At 44.1% G+C, this 18,848-nt stretch overlaps 1 protein-coding gene across 3 annotated transcripts in view; it reads right to left on the bottom strand.

The window, feature by feature from the left end:
* The window catches only part of LOC147747102 (vitamin D3 hydroxylase-associated protein-like), a 382,698-nt gene that overhangs the window by 171,383 nt on the left and 192,467 nt on the right, over positions 1 to 18,848 (bottom strand). For all 3 annotated transcript variants that reach the window (XM_086952351.1, XM_086952352.1, XM_086952350.1), the window contains exon 6: positions 7,434 to 7,474. In XM_086952351.1, coding sequence (XP_086808477.1) covers positions 7,434 to 7,474 — 41 coding nt within the window. The remainder of the gene's footprint in view (positions 1 to 7,433; positions 7,475 to 18,848) is intronic.

Genomic DNA, 18,848 nt, shown 5'->3' with positions numbered 1-18,848 from the left:
ATCTCTTTCAAGGCAAGAAAAATCTTGCCCCTCCTGCAGAAACCAAAGATGGACTTTAATAGCTTTCCCAACCACTGACAGATCCCACCTATTACTGCTTGGTAAGATCGATAAAAAGGTAGATAACACTTAAATCCATGGACAAATCAAGAACACCACCATCCTCAAGACTCCAAACCTGGATTTATATGCCAGAATTATCCTGCTGGATCTAATTTGCCGTTTTTTAGATCATTCTGCATCAGGTCCCAAAAATGATCTTTGAAGGAATCGTCTTTCATTCAAAAATGGAAAACTAATTTGGCAACCTCAGAAGCTTAGAGACAGCACAGAGCGCAGCGCGCTCACTAGGAGCCATCACAGCTTGAATTTTAAGATTCCCGTTCTGTCTCCTGAGTTTTGTGTTTATTTGTACTGTTACCCTGATTTTAATGACCGCCACTTACTTGCACATAAAAATTAACAAGCACCGCGTTGGGGCGGCTCCTCTTGTCACTCGAGAATTTATCTGCTTTGCTTCACTCAATTTACTGCCATAGCGGCGGACATCTTGGGTGGGGGGTGAGGCTCTGCACGGTCTAGTCGTCACATGGACGCTAGACCGGTACTTAAGCCGGCCACTTAAGCCGGCCATGCCGACGCGCAGCGGTCACGCGCTGCGGGCTCGCCAGAACATCGCCGGAGTCACGCCAGAGTCCAGCCCGTCTGCGCCCGTCCGCGCACGGACGGGCTCGGGGGCCTGGACTCTTGACCATCGGCACATCTATACGTCAGAGGAGCTACGTCACTTAGATAATGGTGAGCCGTTAACAGATCATGGAGTCATTGCTAGGCTAAAAAAGTATGCCATACAACGATCTCATAAAGGAATTCTTAGAGCAGAGCCCAGTACCCTGTATTAAAGATAGCTAGTTTAAATACCAGGTCACTTCACAGCCATCATGTGGAGATTTATACCCTGCTTCAGGATAAGGACCTTGATGTCCTGACCCTTACAGAGACCTGGATGGGCGAAAACTCCATGCCGGACATTATTGCTGCGCTTCCAAATGGCTATGATGCAATATGGCAGAACCGCGCAGGGGCTACGCGGGGGGGGGGGGTAGCGATCTTATTTAAAAAGACCTTGTCCGTAGAAAGACTATTATCAGAAACGGTGGATCTAGCTGATTTGGTAGGAGTAAATATTACCCTGAACAACTCCTGCTGGGTGGTCCTGTCGATCTATCGCCCGCCCAACTCAACCCCACTCTTTAACGACCTACTTGCTCCTATTATGTCTGACCTCCGTACAAGATATAAGAAAATCCTGGTAATGGGAGACTTTAATCTGCATTGGGATAGGCCCCACAGTGATCTGGCTACAAGCCAATTGGACATTATAATGTCCTCCTTGAGTTTTAGTCAACTCGTGGAAGTACCCACACACATCAAGGGTCATACTCTTGATTTAGTATGGAACACAGATCCAAACGTCACTCTTAGGGATGTGGTCCCTTGTGTATGGACCGACCATTATTTGGTGACCTGTGAGGTAAACATTAATGACCATTTAAAATACCTACCGCGGGGTATTAGAAGAACCCGTAAATGGGCTGAGGTTGACTTAAAAACCCTGACCATGGTGTTCCCGAAAGCGGCTTGTCTGTTGGATACAGATAAAAGCCTGGACCTAGAATACGCGGATCTAACTCGGAGTCTGGGCGAAGCTATTGATCAGATAGCGCCGGAAAGAACTCAGTCAATAAAAGGACCTGGCAAAGAGGCTCCCTGGTTTACCCCACTATTGAGGGAACAAAAAAGAAAACTCCGAGCTCTGGAGAGATCCTGGAGGAAAACTAAGCAGGATACAGCGAGGAACCACTATAAAGGCTCTCTTCATCTGTATAAAAACTCATTTCACAAGCTAAGGCGGAGTACTATGAGTCTCGCCTAAAGAGGGCCAGGAATACCCAGAAGGAGACCTTCAAAATCCTGTCGGAGTTGAGTAAAAAAAAGGAAAACTTCGAGTCCCCTATAAACTGTAACACCTTCCAGGGGTACTTTTTAGAAAAAGTAAAGACCATCATCCTGGAAATAAAGAGTAGTGTGGTGAATAGTGCTACCATACACTCTGATGCTCGTAATCTTGTTCACCTCTCCATAGTACAGTTCCCTGAGCTGGACGTGTTGAGCCTAGAGCAGCAGATGGGTAAAACCAAATCTGGTTCCCCAGCGGACCTGTGTCCCCCGAGTGTTTTCCATGTGGCACGTCCTCTACTGGAGGATCGGATTATCTCTCTCCTTAATAGGTCCCTAGAAACAGGGTATCTACCGGACGAACTCAAGGAGGCTCAAGTTAGCCCCCTGTTAATGAAACAAGCGCAGACCTGACTGTTCTGAAGAACTACAGGCCGATTTCCCAGCTGCCTTTCCTCTCAAAGATCTTAGAACAGCATGTGCTGAAGTCTTTGTCCCTGTACCTGGAATCCCATGGTCTATTACATGAGCGACAGGCAGGGTTCCGAACACATCACAGCACCGAGTTAGTGATGCTCTCGGTGCTGGATGAATTAAGAGGCATGGCTGACAGCAAGAAACCGAGAGCCCTGATTTTATTAGATCTGTCAGCGGCGTTCGATACTGTCAGCCATGACTTGCTCCTGGAAAGACTGGAGGCCTTTGGGATCAGAGGCCTGGCCTTTAAATGGCTGCAATCCTTCCTTTCGGGAAGGACACAGAGGGTACAACTGGGGGACTTGACTTCAGAGGTGGGGACCCTAGAGTGCGGGGTACCACAGGGCTCCGCATTGGCCCCACTCCTGTTCAATCTTTACCTACAACCTCTGATTGCATCCTTGGCCAATATGGGCTGCAGAGTCTTTAATTATGTTGACGAAACTCAGCTTGTGCTGAGTGTCGATAATACAGGGGCAGCACAAATTCAAACCCAGAACATCTTGAGGTACACCGTAAGATGGATGACGGAAAACCTGTTAAAGATCAACCCGGATAAGACCGAGGTATTGGTAATTCCATCTACCACCTCACCCTGGAGTGATCTGTACTGGCCTTCAGAGTTAGGACTAGCCCCAAAGCCAAGTGTGAACGTAAAGAGCTTGGGGATTAAATTAGACTGTTATCTGTCAATGTGCAGCCAAATATCTTCCATTGTGGGAAGCTGCACGAATATTATCAGGCAACTGAGGAAGTTAGCCCCCTTTCTCTCTCAATCCATGATGCGCTCAATTGTAGCAGCGACCATCATCTCAAGGATTGATTATGGAAATGCCCTTTATCTTGGCCTCCCTAAAACTCTGACTAACAGAGTACAGGTCGTGATGAACGACGCCACACGATTGATCTTTGGATTACCTAGAAGAACGAAGGCCTCCCCTCTACTACAGAGTCTTCATTGGCTCCCTATTAAAGAGAGGGTTGAATTCAAGTCTTTATGCATAGCCCATAAGGCGATTTACGGCCATGCACCTGTCTATATTAAAGACCGCCTGGAGGTGTACAGCCCAAAGAGAACACTTAGATCATCGGACTACCAGTTGCTGGTTTGCCCCAGTTGCAAATTAATAACTAAGGGAGGGAGAGCCTTCCCGGTATTGGCCCCTCAGCTATGGAATAAGCTGCCTGAGGGGCTACGCAGGGAAGTGAATCTTCTGCGGTTCAGAACACTGTTGAAAACACTGCTGTTTGGTAAAGTTCTGAGCGCAATGTAAACTGTTAGCTGTGTCTCTCTGATGTGTTGTGCCAAGTTATTGTAATAACATCGATTTCCGAGCGCTTAGAGACCTGTAGGTGATTGGGCGCGTTACAAATCCAAATTAACAATAACAATAACATGTTGAACATCAGATCCCACCTCACACATATGAGTCCAACCAGATCAGCCCACATCACTGTAATGCAACCAGTGTCCTAAGGCAGGGCTGGACTGGCCATAGCGGGCAACAGGCTTTTCCCTGGTGGGCCTCCAGAGTGGGGGCCAGTTGTGAGCCCTTGGGGGGCCATTTTTGGGCCCTTGGGGGGTAATTTCTGTTACTGGGCAGGCTGTAAACAAATTTGGCGATACCAGCCCTAGCAAACAGCTTGGTCTTACCCCTCCCCTCACCCCCACACAGGGGCCGGCTGAGCAGTTTGCCAGGGCCGGTTTTGGTTCCCAGTCCGGACCTGCCTAATGTATCTTTCTTATTGCCAATAACCTTTAACCTCTGCATAGAAATCAAGGGGCTCAATTTCGATCAGAGGCATCAAGGTTCTTCAGAATGCTGATGGCAATTATATCTCTATGAATGTCACATCAGAAAATTACAGGACGAAGATTGCCTCGGTACCAACAAGACCTGTTTTTGCAAGCTCACATACCTGAAGACAGATCCTGTGCTAATTGCTAATGACAACCAATAATATTATTCCTGTAATGGCTCTCAGTGACCAACCTTACCTGCCACATGCCACATGTGTTCAACTGTGCCAAATCTAAAAGAGTTGCACAGTGAAAATACCACCAACTTCCGACTACAGACCTCAAAAAAGACACCAAGACATCATGCCATGAAAGCTTTTATCCCTGAAGCAGACATATGTGCATGCCCTAGTCCTATCCTTCTTAACAATGCATCACCCACATTCATGATTGACCTCTTTAGATGTGCTCCTAGGACATTTAACCCCTTCCTAAATAGACCTGACAAGTTTCTCACTCCTCTTCAGTAATGAACTGAAGGCCCTCACTTCAAAAAACACATCATCCACATGTACACCTTTGTTCAATGAGCTCACAGATATACCCCTTCCAAAACTCCCAGCTTTGCACAATGTTCTATTTGCTTTTAGCTAAGTTTGCTCCATATGATTCCACATATGCAAAATCATACATATTTGATGTAGTCAACAATTATAACTTGGATCTTCTATGGCTTGAATTGTAGAATAGGATTTTAGGGCCTGATTCACAAGAAAATGTGTAAAGCACAACACATGTAAGATAATAGAGATTTACAAGTGCTTACTTAATTTAGAAAGCGTTGTGACATACACATATGAAACCTATCTATATTAGAGGCAAAATGTTACTGGATGGTATTTAGGAAAGAAACTAATAATGATAGCCCTCTCTGTACATAGTATATGCGTTAGCTTGCATCCTTGTATTTGGGGTAGAATTTTGTAAACAAGTTAGATTTAATATTTGATTTTCTAAAACTGTATAACATTTCTCTCTTTCGTAGATGCCTTCACAGAAGACTGAGTTAACTGGTGTATTCTCCCACACTTTTAGAAACATTGCATCCTATATTTTTTGAAATGTAATTAAGATGTACTGTAAAAAATAGGAAATGTCTTGAAACTTATTTGTGAATCACTATTAAGGGGTTGACTGTGACATTGGTGGACAGAGGGTACTCCATCAGTATGGGGGAGGACATTGCCCCTGACTTCTTGAGGTACTTCTTCCCATCAAATCTAGAGTCCCCAAAATTGGGATGGTGTATTGTGAGTTTGGAAGAGAAATCACTCTGGCACCGTTGCAGTGGAGTGCGCTCTCTGTCAAACTCTAAATCAGGCCCTAGTTCTGAGTAGATGTTCACCACCTTTTCAAAGGATTTTGCTGAACACCTTCAGGAATAATGACTATGGGCCATATGTATCAAGGCCAAATGGGTTCGCAAATGCTGAAATTCGCAGAATTTCGGCGTTTGCGAACTCATTTTTGCAAAATGGTATGTATGAAAGAATTTGGGTGCAAAATAAGGAATTGCAAAATTTGTGATTCCTTATTTTGCAATTGCATTTAAGGAATCGCAAATTTTGCGATTCCTTCAATGCAATGTATTAAGCAAAAAAAAAATCCAAAATGCCCTTAAGGAATCGCAAATTACCACCAACTTCTAGTTGGTGGTAAGTTGCAATTTCCTTGATAAATGCACATTTCAGCATTTTTCAAAGTGCCATGTGACACACATACATGCCCTTAGGGCATGTATGTGCACCACATGTGCACCCATACTTATTTCAGGGGTGCAACAGGGTGTCCTTTGGACACCCCTGCACCCTTGAAATGATTCTCAATTTGCGATTAGCAAATTGCGAATCGCAAATTGAGAAATTCCCATTCCTTCCTATGGGACAGGAGGCCGAGAGAAATGAATGGGAAAGTATTCCTTAATTGCGAATTTGCAATTTGCGAATTCACAATTAAGGAATATCAAGAAATCGGTAAAAAATTGTGATTTTCTTGATACATACCAATTAGCGATTCTGAAATAGCGATTTCTTAAAAATCGCTCTTACAGAATCGCTAATTGGTATCTTGATACATATGGCCCTGAAACAGCTTAAGTTGACAGCTATGACTTCGTACTCATATCATGATTCAGTGGCCTGCCTAGTTGTGTATTGCTTGCATTTCCAGCCCTTTCACATATTGTGACTGTAGTGCAGGTTACAGTTTTGGGAGTTACAATTATAAGTCAGTCATCTAACTAGACCATCCATTAGGAATCTGACTGTTTGTGAATGCAAGAATTAGGCAAGAAGTTTGATTTCATAAGACTGGGCTTGGGCTATAAAATGAGTCTGTGAAAATTTACACAGAATGCCCTGTAAACCTGGCTCATATGAAGATACAGATTCCTGCAGAGTTTACAAAAATTAAGTGACTAAGGGCCTTATGTAAAGTTTGGCAGACAGGTAGCACATACCGCCTTATTATAAGTGCAATATATCCAATGGCACTTGTATTAAGACAGATGGAATATCTGCCACGTTTGTGAGGAAGTAACCCACCGCCAAACTATTAATCGGGTCACCGGCTTCCTTTCTTAGTGGTCACCCAATGCTAACTCTCTGTTGTGAGGCTGGAAGCCAACTTTGGGTGCAAACTGTTGATATTTTAGTGTTGGGGTATTGGTGATCTCGAGGATGTTAACCCCTTCCATGCTGATGACGGCTGGGAGCCGTCATGGCACACAGTGCTCGTGTGCTGATGACGGCTCCCAGCCGTCATGACCACACCCGCGATCGGAATGTGCCGCACAGGAGCGGAATTCCGGCCGCGGGCAAGGGGTTAAGATCAGTAGATCATTCTTTGAATAGAATTAGTACAAAGTACATGAAGCGTGCCAAAGAACGAAGGGCCTGAATTAGATCTCGGCAGACAGGTTACTCAGTCACAACGGTGACAGATATCATGTACGTCGAAATATAAATCCCACTATATAGCATGGGATTTATATTTCTGCGGACTGGATAGCCTTTACCGTTGTGTCTTAGTAATGCTAAATAGATCTAAATCAGGACCTAAGTGCATTCACACAAGTTATTATTTGTATCAATCCACCCACATGACCACTACAGACAAATGTGCCTCATGACAACCAGATCTGTGCATTTCTTAATTAGCATTTGTATTCAAAAGTAAGCAATTGAAATTGACCTACCTGTCTTCATGCCCTGTACTGGAGTTTCAAAACCGGCAGTGCTATGGAAGAAAACCAAAGAAAAGGCAAATTGGAGTAGATCTACTGTGATAGATTAAAGATAGATTTGTTTCATTTCTCATTGTGGCAAAGTTCAGGCAAAATTTAACAGCAATATCTGAAAATAAAATGAGGAATTGGTCCATGGCCAATGGATATACCCCTTCCTGGGGCTCATCTACGAACACTTTTAGCTGTCGAAGACAAATTGTGTTCAAAACAGAACAAAGAGGGGACTTTGGAGAAGCCCCTTGTTCATGACTGGTTGGATTTCTTGTCTGTCATTTCTCTGCTCCTTATTCAAATTCTTTCCTCCTTATTCCTATACTTTACTCCTCATTCCTATATTTGTCCACCACCGTAGCACTGCTGTTTTGCATTGCTTCTGACTGAATGAGTTGTTACGACTGCTGCTGAATGGAAAGGACTCCTTTTTTTATTTTTCATTAAGCTCTCCTTGCTCTTCACTTTATTACCTTTCAAATTCCCATGCTCTTCTGCTTCTTTGCCACTCCTACACTGCTCCCTCATCCTGCTCCCGTTTTACTTTTTTTTTACATTACACACCAGCGCCCATTTGATCATTTTTAAAATTTACTGTTTCAACATGACCAAAGGCCATTTTAGGAAGGTAAATTAAAAACTAAGAATTAAAGTGCACAGGAGCGCCAATGGCAAGGCAAATAAGCATTAGCAAAGCCAGTAGGTCAAGACACGTGTTTTGAAGGTGAGACCATTTAGCTTTGCCACTGTTCATTTATGAAATCATGCCTTTATGTTTGGGTTTTGGTGGGTTTAGTGTAAGTGTACTAAAGCTAATTTTCATCTCAGAAAGGGTCTATTTGAAAGGGACTTTGGTAGGAAAGGGAAAATATGTAGGGGGGTTCTCTTGGGGCAGGTAATCCCCATGTATATTCCAATAAAATATCAGATGATACTACCTAAATCTCTTGCACATACTATTTTTTTTTATATTGCAGTTCTGCTAAGCACTCCTTCAGTTTCAAAGTGACTAGCTCATATTGGACCTTCTTCACACTATATTGCCTAAATTTGCCTGCTTCCTCATGGAAGCGGAGTACAGTACTTTGGTGTAGAGTGGGATGGAGTGCAGTAGAGTGGAGTATAGTGGAGTGGAGTACAATGGAGTGGAGTAGTGTTTGAGTAGAGTGGTGTGTCATAAACAATAGTACTGTGTTATACAATAGAGTGTAATGAGGTGTCGTACAGTAATGGAAAGTGATGTAGACTACAGTAGAGTAGAGTGGTATACAGTCTAGTTGATTTTGTAAAGTGGAGCGCTGTACAGTACAGTGTTGTATAGTGTGATACTTTGCATTGGCATACAATGTTATAGAATGCAATGGCTTTGGTGTAGAGTGGAGTAGCATACAAGTAAGTAGTAGGCCCGTACATATTACCACTTTATTAAAATGGTAATAGGTAGGTGAATCTAATTATATTTTGTTATATATTTTTAATAAGTTTACAGCCATGTACCGTGGTAGTTACACAAATGTTTTTGAAATTCCGCAAAAGTAGTGAGGTGACATATTACTAAGTTTAAATGCCTTTTACCTTGAAAAATACTTACCCTACTTAACTGTAGTTCCAAAACAGCATAATATTTGTACCATAATGCATAATCCTGCCAAATTTAATTTTAATCCATTTAGCTGTTTTCACGCTGGATGGATCTCAAATGCAATACAATACAATAGTCTATGGAAAATGCATTGGTGGAAAAACACATTTTGGGACCCCCCTTTTATCTTTGCACTCCCTTAAACATTCACCACAAAAAATTACATCCTCTCAAAATATATAAAATGCTATAGGTCTGGAAAGTTTTGTAGTGATTCGTCAAACAAGTGGATAGTTATTAGAGAGCTAATATCTGAGGAATTTAGATCTTTGGAATACTGAATCATAACTACTGAGAGGCAATCTGTTTTAAAAGTGATATATTTTTCTTTATATATTGTATTTGTTAGGTATTCATTTATTGGTTAACAATCAAGTTACCATAAATGTGTATTTTAGTTGTTCATATAGTAATTTTGAACTCTACATATCCACTGTAGTTTATTTTTTGTGTTTCCTTGCTACTATTAGTAGGATTGTGCTACATATGAAGCTCAAAGTGAATGAATGGTATTGTTATAAAATTGATGATTATTATTTTTTCCTAGTGGCCAATTATCATGTTCTTCAAATAGCAGGTTGTGTGGCTTAATGCTAGGTCGATTTTTCATTTTTTTGCACAGGGGTGCATAAGAATGATGGCTTTTGTTTGGCGTGTTGGGCACGTTTTTTGTTAGGCAGACAGCATGCAAAGAAAATGTATGTAGATTAAGTTCTATTCTATTTGTTATGTATTTGTTTATAGGTTTCCATTAGCATATGACCATAAATGGATCTTTCAATTGTTCATGTAGTAAATCTGAGTAGTATCGTGCTACAATATATGACTAAGATGGAGAACCTTATAACTTGAATAATACTTACTCTACTTACCAGCACTACCCCACAGAATCATCTACACCCTATAATATGTAATGCTACCAAATTTCATAAAAACCAAGCTTGCAGTTTTTGCGCTACGAAAAATACAAATATCTATGGAAAATGCCCCCATCAGAGCGAAACGTTCAGACCTCCCAAAATGAAATGGGGGCAGCAGTCTGCAAAGTTTCATACACATTTGTCGAAAGTTATTAACGGACAAAAATAAAAAAAATCCCACACACACACACACAAATACATACACATTTGTTACCCAACGGCAGTCCCCACGGAGTGGTTATAGTTATGTCTAACAAAGGGAGGGAGCGCATCAAGATCCATCATGCATGCTCCAGATAATCTAATAAATGTACATAGGGTATGAGGGTGCCTATCGGGCATTGCAGCGCCGGCCCGACAAGGAGCAAACGCCCTATGATGAAGCATGACACCTATTCAGGTGTGTGAGGGCATTTGATTCTTGCAGGGTCATGCCCACTGCGTACCCTACAGAATAGTCATTGACCCACAGACACTCATTCTTCTTTAGAAACCGAATACTCCACATACATTTATTAGTTATAGTTATGACCATATTTCCATAGGGGATGTATTTTTTGGTTTGCTCATTTCTTTGGTGCTGTTTAATAAATCTTCATGTAATTTTACTCCCCACTACCACCCTCCTCCCCCCCCCAAACAAATGTTCTTCCACATCAGCTCCTTCCTGGAAAGTTTCAGAGTGATTCATCCAGCAGGAACCAGGAAAAACGAGTGAATCCAAAATGAGGTTTCCCCATTCATTTTCTTTAGGAAAATGTAGACACATCTACAGCCCAAATGGCTGAACAGAATTACACCAAATTTGGCAGAAAGCAAAACCTTGGTCCGGAAAATGTACTTTTTGTGATTTGATGTAGTTCCGTTTGGTAATGTCAGAGAAATTAAGGTTGAAATATGTAGATATTTCACGTCACGGAGGATCAATGGAGCCAAACGTATCACAAGATAAGATCTCATGGGTTGCCATCACATCAATAAATCATGAATTTAAAAATAAAAGGAGAAATTAGGGGACAGGTTCGGGATACTCTACCCCCCTAGGCTGGGGTGGAGAGGGGGGATCCCTCCTGGGGCCAAAAACTGCATCTTTTATTATTTTTTTCCCTTAATCTGCCCCATGGGGGTGGGTCTCCGATACAAAAGTTACATAAGAAATGTTTGTCTCCCGCCTCTTATTAAAATAACCCCTGGGGTGAGCCAAGACTCGAGTGGGTGGCACATTAGCATTTTAAGAGGTGGATGTGTACCCCCTCATCCCATGCCTCTAAGAGCCAGAGGAGAGTGCATCCCCCAAGGCCGATACAATAAAAACAAGGGGGGGCATCCTCTTTGAGCCCAGGCTGATAAATTATATTTAAGGGAGGGGTGCGTGCAGCCGCTTCCGCAAGAAGGTCCTACGGGCGCCATCTCTGCAAAACAAATTCTATTAAGGGGAGGGATCTTGCTTTGAGCCTCCCTCCATAGGCTGATGATCAGCCCTGAGCACCCCATTTCCCGGGACACAGTAGAGCAGCACTGTCACAGGTACCACATCCCACAGGACGCCGCTATTTTCTGCCTGAGAGAATGCAGGCATACCCTGCAACATTCTCCCGGGCAGAAAACAGAACTTTGCTCTCACAGGAGCAGTACAAAAATGCTGCTCCTTCAGAGGAATGGTGCAGCCTGCCTCCAGCACCCACCATACTGCTGAGGGGGAGCTAGCTGAGGGTGCCTTGAGGGTTACCCTCCCACCCCCCTCCACGACACCCTACAAAGTCACAATTGTGGTTGCCCTGTGGGCATCAGGTCACCCACCAAACATTATAAAAATGACCAAGGGAGACAGCAGTGACCAGGGGGCCAACACAAAATAAAGCTTGAGGGAACCCCAGGTGGGCACCAGAGCACCCATCAAACATAACTAAGTGGCATGCTCTCGCTACAATTGTGTCTACAGAGCCGGCCAGGGAAGGTGGGGGAACTAGGGCTCCCCTGCGGAAGCAATATTAAAAAAATATGTGGGTGCCCTGGGTCACCAAAAAATAGTTTTTTTTAAAAAAGAATAATAAATGAGCGGCAGTAGCTGCTTATTTATTATTCACTGCCTCAGACAAGAATCACTCATAATGCCCTACAAGGGCTATTTGTTCACATTTTGTGATGCCCTGCTGGAAATGGTCCTTTTTGCAGGGTTATCCACAAACTTTTTTGCTTCTTCCTCCTATTTTTTTTCCTGACCTGTGGTTGTTGGCTTTAGGACTCTGGGCACTTTACCATTGCTGATCAGTGCTAAAGTGAATATGCTCTCTGTGTAAATTGTTATTGTGATTGGTTCTACTGATTGGCATATGTGTATTAGCAGTAGGTCCCTAGTAAAATGCACTAAGTGTGACATGGCGAGTAAAACAAATGCAACTAGTGGGCTTGCAGCACTGATTATGCCACCCAGATGAGTAGCCCTGAAAAGATGTCTCAGGCCTGCCACGCAGTGCCTGTGCACAGTTTGTTAACTGCCATGACAACCTGGCCAGTGCACCCCACTTGCCAGGCCTTACCCTTCCCTTTTCTTCCATATAGGACACCCCTATGGTAGGCCCAATGTTCCCCCCTGGGCAGGGTGCAGGGTATGTGAAAGGTAGGACATATACTAGTGTGTGTAACATGTCCTGATAGTAAAATCCTGCCAATTTTGTTTTTCACTATTGAAAGGCTATCTTGCCCATAGGACAGAATGGCGAATGCTTTGTAACATTTTACAAACATATCTTTCCTTAGGGATACACAATTTAAAAACCATTTCGGACTGAACTGTTACTACTGGAGAAAGGTCAAGACCGATTTGGATATGGCTGGATCCAAACTGAGGTGGCATGGTGGGGGCGAAAGATAATTGATTGGTATGCAGCCCAAGGGATTGCCAGTGGCTGAGATTAATTCAAGTATTTTATCCATTACCTTGTTGTTGTTACCCTTTATATTCAGCAGTGAGCGCTTGCGGGGGGTTGAGCACCAGGTCTTGCACCCAATCCCCCACTGAGCATAGCTCTTACTCAGTAGGAGGTTGCGCAACAGTGGGTGGCTGTGAGTTGGGCTTCGCCACAAGCTAGCCCCTGTAGCCAACCTCATGCTGCACATAGCTGAAGGCCGTGCACGGTGTGGTATTGGCTGCCCATGAGGGTTGGACGTAGGGCCTGGCCACAAGCCATGCCCTGCGGTCAACCTTCGGCTGTGCACAGTTTGGGTTCGTAAAACGAATTTACGCGGAAAAAAAACTAGATATTGACAGAAAAAAACACAAGCTAAAGGGATGTTATAGTTAGGTGAAAAACATACCATTTTACAGTGTTCATGGTGGGAGCTCAAGTTTTAATTACTTTAGGGCACAAGTTATAGTTAGCTAAATGCTGTCACTCACTCTGAAGAGCAAATTTGGCTAAAGTGGGCTGACCTACTGGCCCATATTGTAGGATGGGGTGAGAAAAATGTGAATAACAGTTAAACAGACCATGAATGAAGAAGGTTGACCAGAAGCCACCTGTGTATGTATATATATGAAATAGGAGGTTGGGGAGACAGTTAAAGTGGTTTCTAGGCCAGACCTACAATAAAGCAGCACATTATTAGTAAAGTGGCAAAAAGCCTCCTTCGGCCCTACTCGCGAGCAGGTTCAAGTTCCATATTTTGTAACACTGCATTTTTTCTCTACATTTTCCTCGTATTTGCTCTCAAATATTGACTTTTATGTGCATGTTTTCCTGTATCAGCTACTGAAGTGGACATTGCAGAACTCTGGGCACCATTTAATCTACTTAGGTTTCATGCACCTTCGGACTACAGTAAATATTAGTCAATTGATTTCTTACAATGGCAGGGTAGCACTGGCCTATAGGGCAATCTAGCAAGGCCCACAGGGCTGGCCAGCTAGTTCAGTGTGTGTGCCAGTTTTTTGGCTGTTTGCGGGCCACTTGTTTCCTCTGGTATTACCACAACCATTGCCTTCAACAAGCACAAATGCATGTAGTCTCACATATCTTGCAAAACACGTATACATCTTGTTTGTTCAAAATTGCCCTTATTTGCATATGAGGGCAACTGTTATTTTGAAACCCAAGCCTCTTTTCAGTCCTAGTTTGCACCTGTACAATAGTTAAGGTCTAAATTTGATGGTTACCGGTAAGCACACTTTCAGGGTAATCCCTTTAAGCAGGGAATCAATGTTCAATGCATTGCTGTACTTCAAATGTACCAGAGTGGCGGTCACATCCTAATTGGCATGGAGGGATCGCCGCTGCACTTGCGGACGGTCCCTCCACCTAGGCCATCCTAATGAGCCCCACTGTTTGGTAAATGTTGGAAATTAACATCTTTCATTTGGTGTTCCCCAGATTTGTGCCTTGACTGTTTTGTTGGCCATAAAATTGTGTGTGCTTTACCTCTGCTAAACAGTGATCAAGTGCTTGTGCTCTCTACTTTAAACATGATGAAACTGGTATACACCTGATTGGCACATTTATCTTACCTGTAAGTCCGTAGTATATGGCAGCAAGTGTACCCTGGGCATGCACGTTAAATGTCACCATTGGGCTCCAGCACACATTGTGCCACCCAATACAGTGACACATCACACCTGTTTCTAGGCCTACCACTGTATCCTGGCAGAGCAGTTAAAACTGCAAATTCAGCCTGTCAAAATAAACTCTTTTGACAGGCCTAAATCTTCCTTTTAAATACTAATTAGTCACCCCTAAAGTAGGTTCTAGTGCTCAAAAGGATATGTAAACATGTAATGATTCACCTGCCCGACAGTGAAAAAGCCCAGAAAATATTTTCACTGTGGCAAGGTTTGCTGCTGCCATGGCAAAACAATGTACTGCATTATTACACCTTATAATGCAGATGTCAGTTTGGTAAGAGCTAGAAAAATAGTTCAAGAACTCATTTTAATAGTCGGACAAAATGCAATTTAATAGTTGAATCAGACTTTACCTAACTTTTAAACAAAAGGTAATTTAGAAAAATCACCTTTCTCTGCCTAAAGCCTCCACAGCCTTTCTGAAAGTCCCCCAACTGTCACCTGGCAGCAGATGGCTCCTCTGCAGTGAGTTGCTGCCAGGACAGGGACCAAGGTCCTTGGGTGTGGAGAGGTGTGGAGAGGTGATGCACTTCACTTGACAGGATGGCCTGGGGGCTGTACCCAGGTCCTTGGTGGACTTCAAATGAGGCCTACCCTGTCACAGGCAGATATAGCTCACACCTAGGCCTGTCCACCAAATTGACCCTCTAGTCAGGCTGGCACCAGTAGGAGGGGAGCTGCCCCAGAACTGTTTTTGAGTGGCCACAGGAGAGAGGTCGCCCATTTCCATACCAACATCTCTGGGTGAATATAGTGAGCTCTGACCGGGGGAGGAAAGGTTCTGCCATTTTGGATTTAGGGAGAGGGGGCGCTGTAGAATAGATCACAGTAAAACACACAAGAAGTGCTGCAAAAGTGGGTAGGGTCAGACCCAGGAACATTTCCCAATTGGTTAGGGAGTAGTTAGGAGTTGCCCCTACCCACTGACTGGCAACTAGGTATAAATGTCGCACCCCCGTACCCTCCTGAGGATGATTAATACGTAGACTGCTCTGCTGTCTGAAGATCTGACTGGACCTCCTTCTCTTGTACATAGGACTCCCTGAGGTGACTCTAAAAGACCTTTTTCCTGTATTCCCAGCTGACCAGTTGCAACTGGACCCTGCTGCTGGCCTATATCTGGAGCAAGTCTTGATCACCCCCGCCCTCCCCAACTGTTTTTCACAAAATCCTTAACTCTTGGCTGTGCTCAAATTGTTCTCCTCATGCAAAACCCAAATATCTGGGACTTAGAAACGTTTTGCCATCTTTTTATCTCAAGAACCGCTGAGAGACTGGAACCAACATGCAAAGCCAATCCGCTGAAGTTGCATCGCCACTGGGACGGAGTTTACAGCAGATCCCACTATGTTTTTCTTTGGTGCAGAAAATCCATTTCAGTGGCCCTGTTGTAGAGCTGCATCCAATGACATTGCTTCCACTTCAACTACAACCTGCAGACTTCTCCACTGAAGAAATCAGACTTCCAGAAAAGTTTCTAAGTTTAAAAATAAAGCGTGTCACAGGACCGAGCCGCCACCTGTATTCGATAGACATCATTGCTTGTTTGGGCAGAAAATTTGAACTTTTACCACCTTCTTCGACGCTTTCACCAAAACCTCAACCTTCAGCCCTCCATTGTCTACAAGGTAATCTTTGGATACAGCCTGCTGCCTTGTTGCATAGAAGAATCATGCTGCTTAAAATTTCTGAAGAAAAATCTGACCAGGACGTACGTTCCAGGTCCCTGGATCTGACCCGCAATCCATCATAGTTGGCCTTAACTTTCTTCGCTATATGCGTAATCAATTTGTAACTGACATATGTATGTGTGACGGGGCGGGTTCACCAGTAGGGGTACAGGCACCGGAAATGGACTGGTGGTCCGCCACCCCATTTTTACCTAAAGCCCTTGCCTCATTTCACCCGAACGAATCCAGCCTGCGTGAGGAGTGGGCAGAACGAGACCCTAACCACTGGTGGCAAGAAAAGGAGCTAGAGGTGCTTGTTCCCTTTAAGTGGGAGTATTCAACGAATGAAGCCCGCCCAGTACAAGCGTCCTGACGTCAAAAGGAGAGAGAATCCCGGAAGCAACGGACGGCGTTTTCCCGGAGGAGAAAGGAGTTTTTCATATTGCAGAAGACAGGACGAACTAGGAGAACTGTGCAAACCAAGACCTGAAGACCCGAGGGAAGTCGGAGAAGCCAGGAGGCCACCGTTCCCACGAGTCACCCCGCCACGCTCCCACGGGAGGAGCGTGGCTACAACAGGTACGGGGCAGAGTGGCGGGCTGGGTGGGATGTCGGGACCAGCCTACTGAGTAGCCTGTAAAAGTTGTATAGCCCTGTGTTCAGTCCTGATACCCTCTTCCCTGTATCGCACGAGCACTCCTACACACCGGCTGTATAAACCCACTGTGTGCACTTGGTTACCCTCACTCCCGGTCCTTATTTTCTCGAGTCCCAAAACCTTCAACTAAATCTCTTTTCCTTCCGGTGGCTACATCGGGATTCCAAGCACCTGACCAGAGAGCAAGCTGGAGTCCTTAAGAAAACCGGCCATCAATCCTGCAGCCTTTGCACGAGAGAGAATTACCAGCCGGAGGAGAAAATCCTATATCAAAATAAAGCCTTAACTAAAAACCTTCTTTAAAGTCTCAGACTCGATATCTACAGCAATTTACCCTCCTCCCTCTCCTACCCTCACCAACCCTGGACAGTATGTTAGGGCAGCCAGGGGGTTCTGTTCTTATTGGTATTGAGGAATGTGTTGGTGGGGTGCTTACAGACAAATGGCTTAGTGGGGAAGCTGGAGTGTGCTTGGCTCTCATCCTCCCAGCTGATTGGCCTCTTGCATAGCTAAGTCTATAAGGGAGTAGTGGAGGGATTCTGTTTTAAATGTTTTTTCCTCTTCTATTCTATGTTGAGGGATGGAAGGCATTTGCTAATCCCTTACTTGTCCATTCATGGCCCAGGTGGGATTGAGATACTGCCGATGGGAAGGGGGGAGTTGCGTGTAGGGTCTGATTCAGTATTTAAAGTTTGCCTTAGATTATCCATGCTGCTTTCATATCAAGGGACCATGCAAGATGCACTGAATACGTCCGCTTCTTGGTGATGTTCTATATATGTGGGGAGGCAAAGGACACCTTTGTAAAATATGGCCGCCCCATGAATAAATTGATTACCTGGAATGTCTGAGGTGTGGCCACCCTTGAAAAGCAATAAAGAGTATTTGCATACATGACACAAAATGAGGTGTCAATAGCATTCCTACTGGAAATGCAGGTATGGGGTGACTACATTCCATGCTTGGGGAGAAGTTAGAGGGGCCAAATCTATGCCACCTCCTAGTCTGGCTATGCACAAGCCACTCTCCTGTGTGGTTGATCCAGGGAGGTGTACCGAGCCGGCCAGCGAAATCCATATGGTGCCTCTGAGCAGCCTTAACAGACCCCCCCATTTGGGGCAATGGTCAGGGAAGCTTTGAAACATTGCTTCAAGGATAAGTGGAGGTATGCCCTGAGACTTCATACGGGATTCGGAGCCAGTTGGAACAAGACTCAGGAAGTTAAATTGGGTAAGCTGGACGCAACGCTTCCATTGGCCCCTATTAGGCTGTCTGAGTAGTGTGATACCCATGAAGCTTTGCTGGAAAACTGGCGTAGGCAGGAAAAACATACACACATGGCTTACCGGCAAAGGCTACAAATGGAAGGGGATAGGACGGGAAATGTACTACCTTGACTGATTAGACGTGAGACCCCTGAGGTTCCTGTCCTGGAGTTATGTACAAATAATGGAGGCCTACTATATACCCAAAGAGCGATAAATGAGAGATTTGCTGACCATCTCCGTAGGATTATGATGAAGGTGAGTTCCCTTCATGGGAGGAGATGAGGAAATTTTTTGTATCACTCGAGCTCCCAAATCTTAAATCAGAGGTTGCACAGAATCTGGATGTCCTGATTACGAAGAAAGAAATTCTCCTGAGAATCAGGCTTCTTAAATCCATCAAGAAACCTGGCACTGATGTGTTACCAGCTGAATTTTATAATAGGTTTGCAGTATTAATAGCAGACTAACTTTTGGAGGTCTACAATGAGCCGCTGGAGACCAACTCTCTACCAGATTCCATGAGCGAACCCCTGGTAGTTATGATACCAAAGCCTAACAGGGAACCTTACACTTACCGCCTCGTACAGGACGAAATAC

Source organism: Lissotriton vulgaris, chromosome 1_1 (genome assembly GCF_964263255.1).
Source record: "Lissotriton vulgaris chromosome 1_1, aLisVul1.2, whole genome shotgun sequence".
Taxonomy (NCBI): Eukaryota; Metazoa; Chordata; class Amphibia; order Caudata; family Salamandridae; genus Lissotriton; species Lissotriton vulgaris.
The sequence above is the reverse complement of the archived record's forward strand: the minus strand, read 5'-3'. Positions and strand labels throughout refer to the sequence as shown.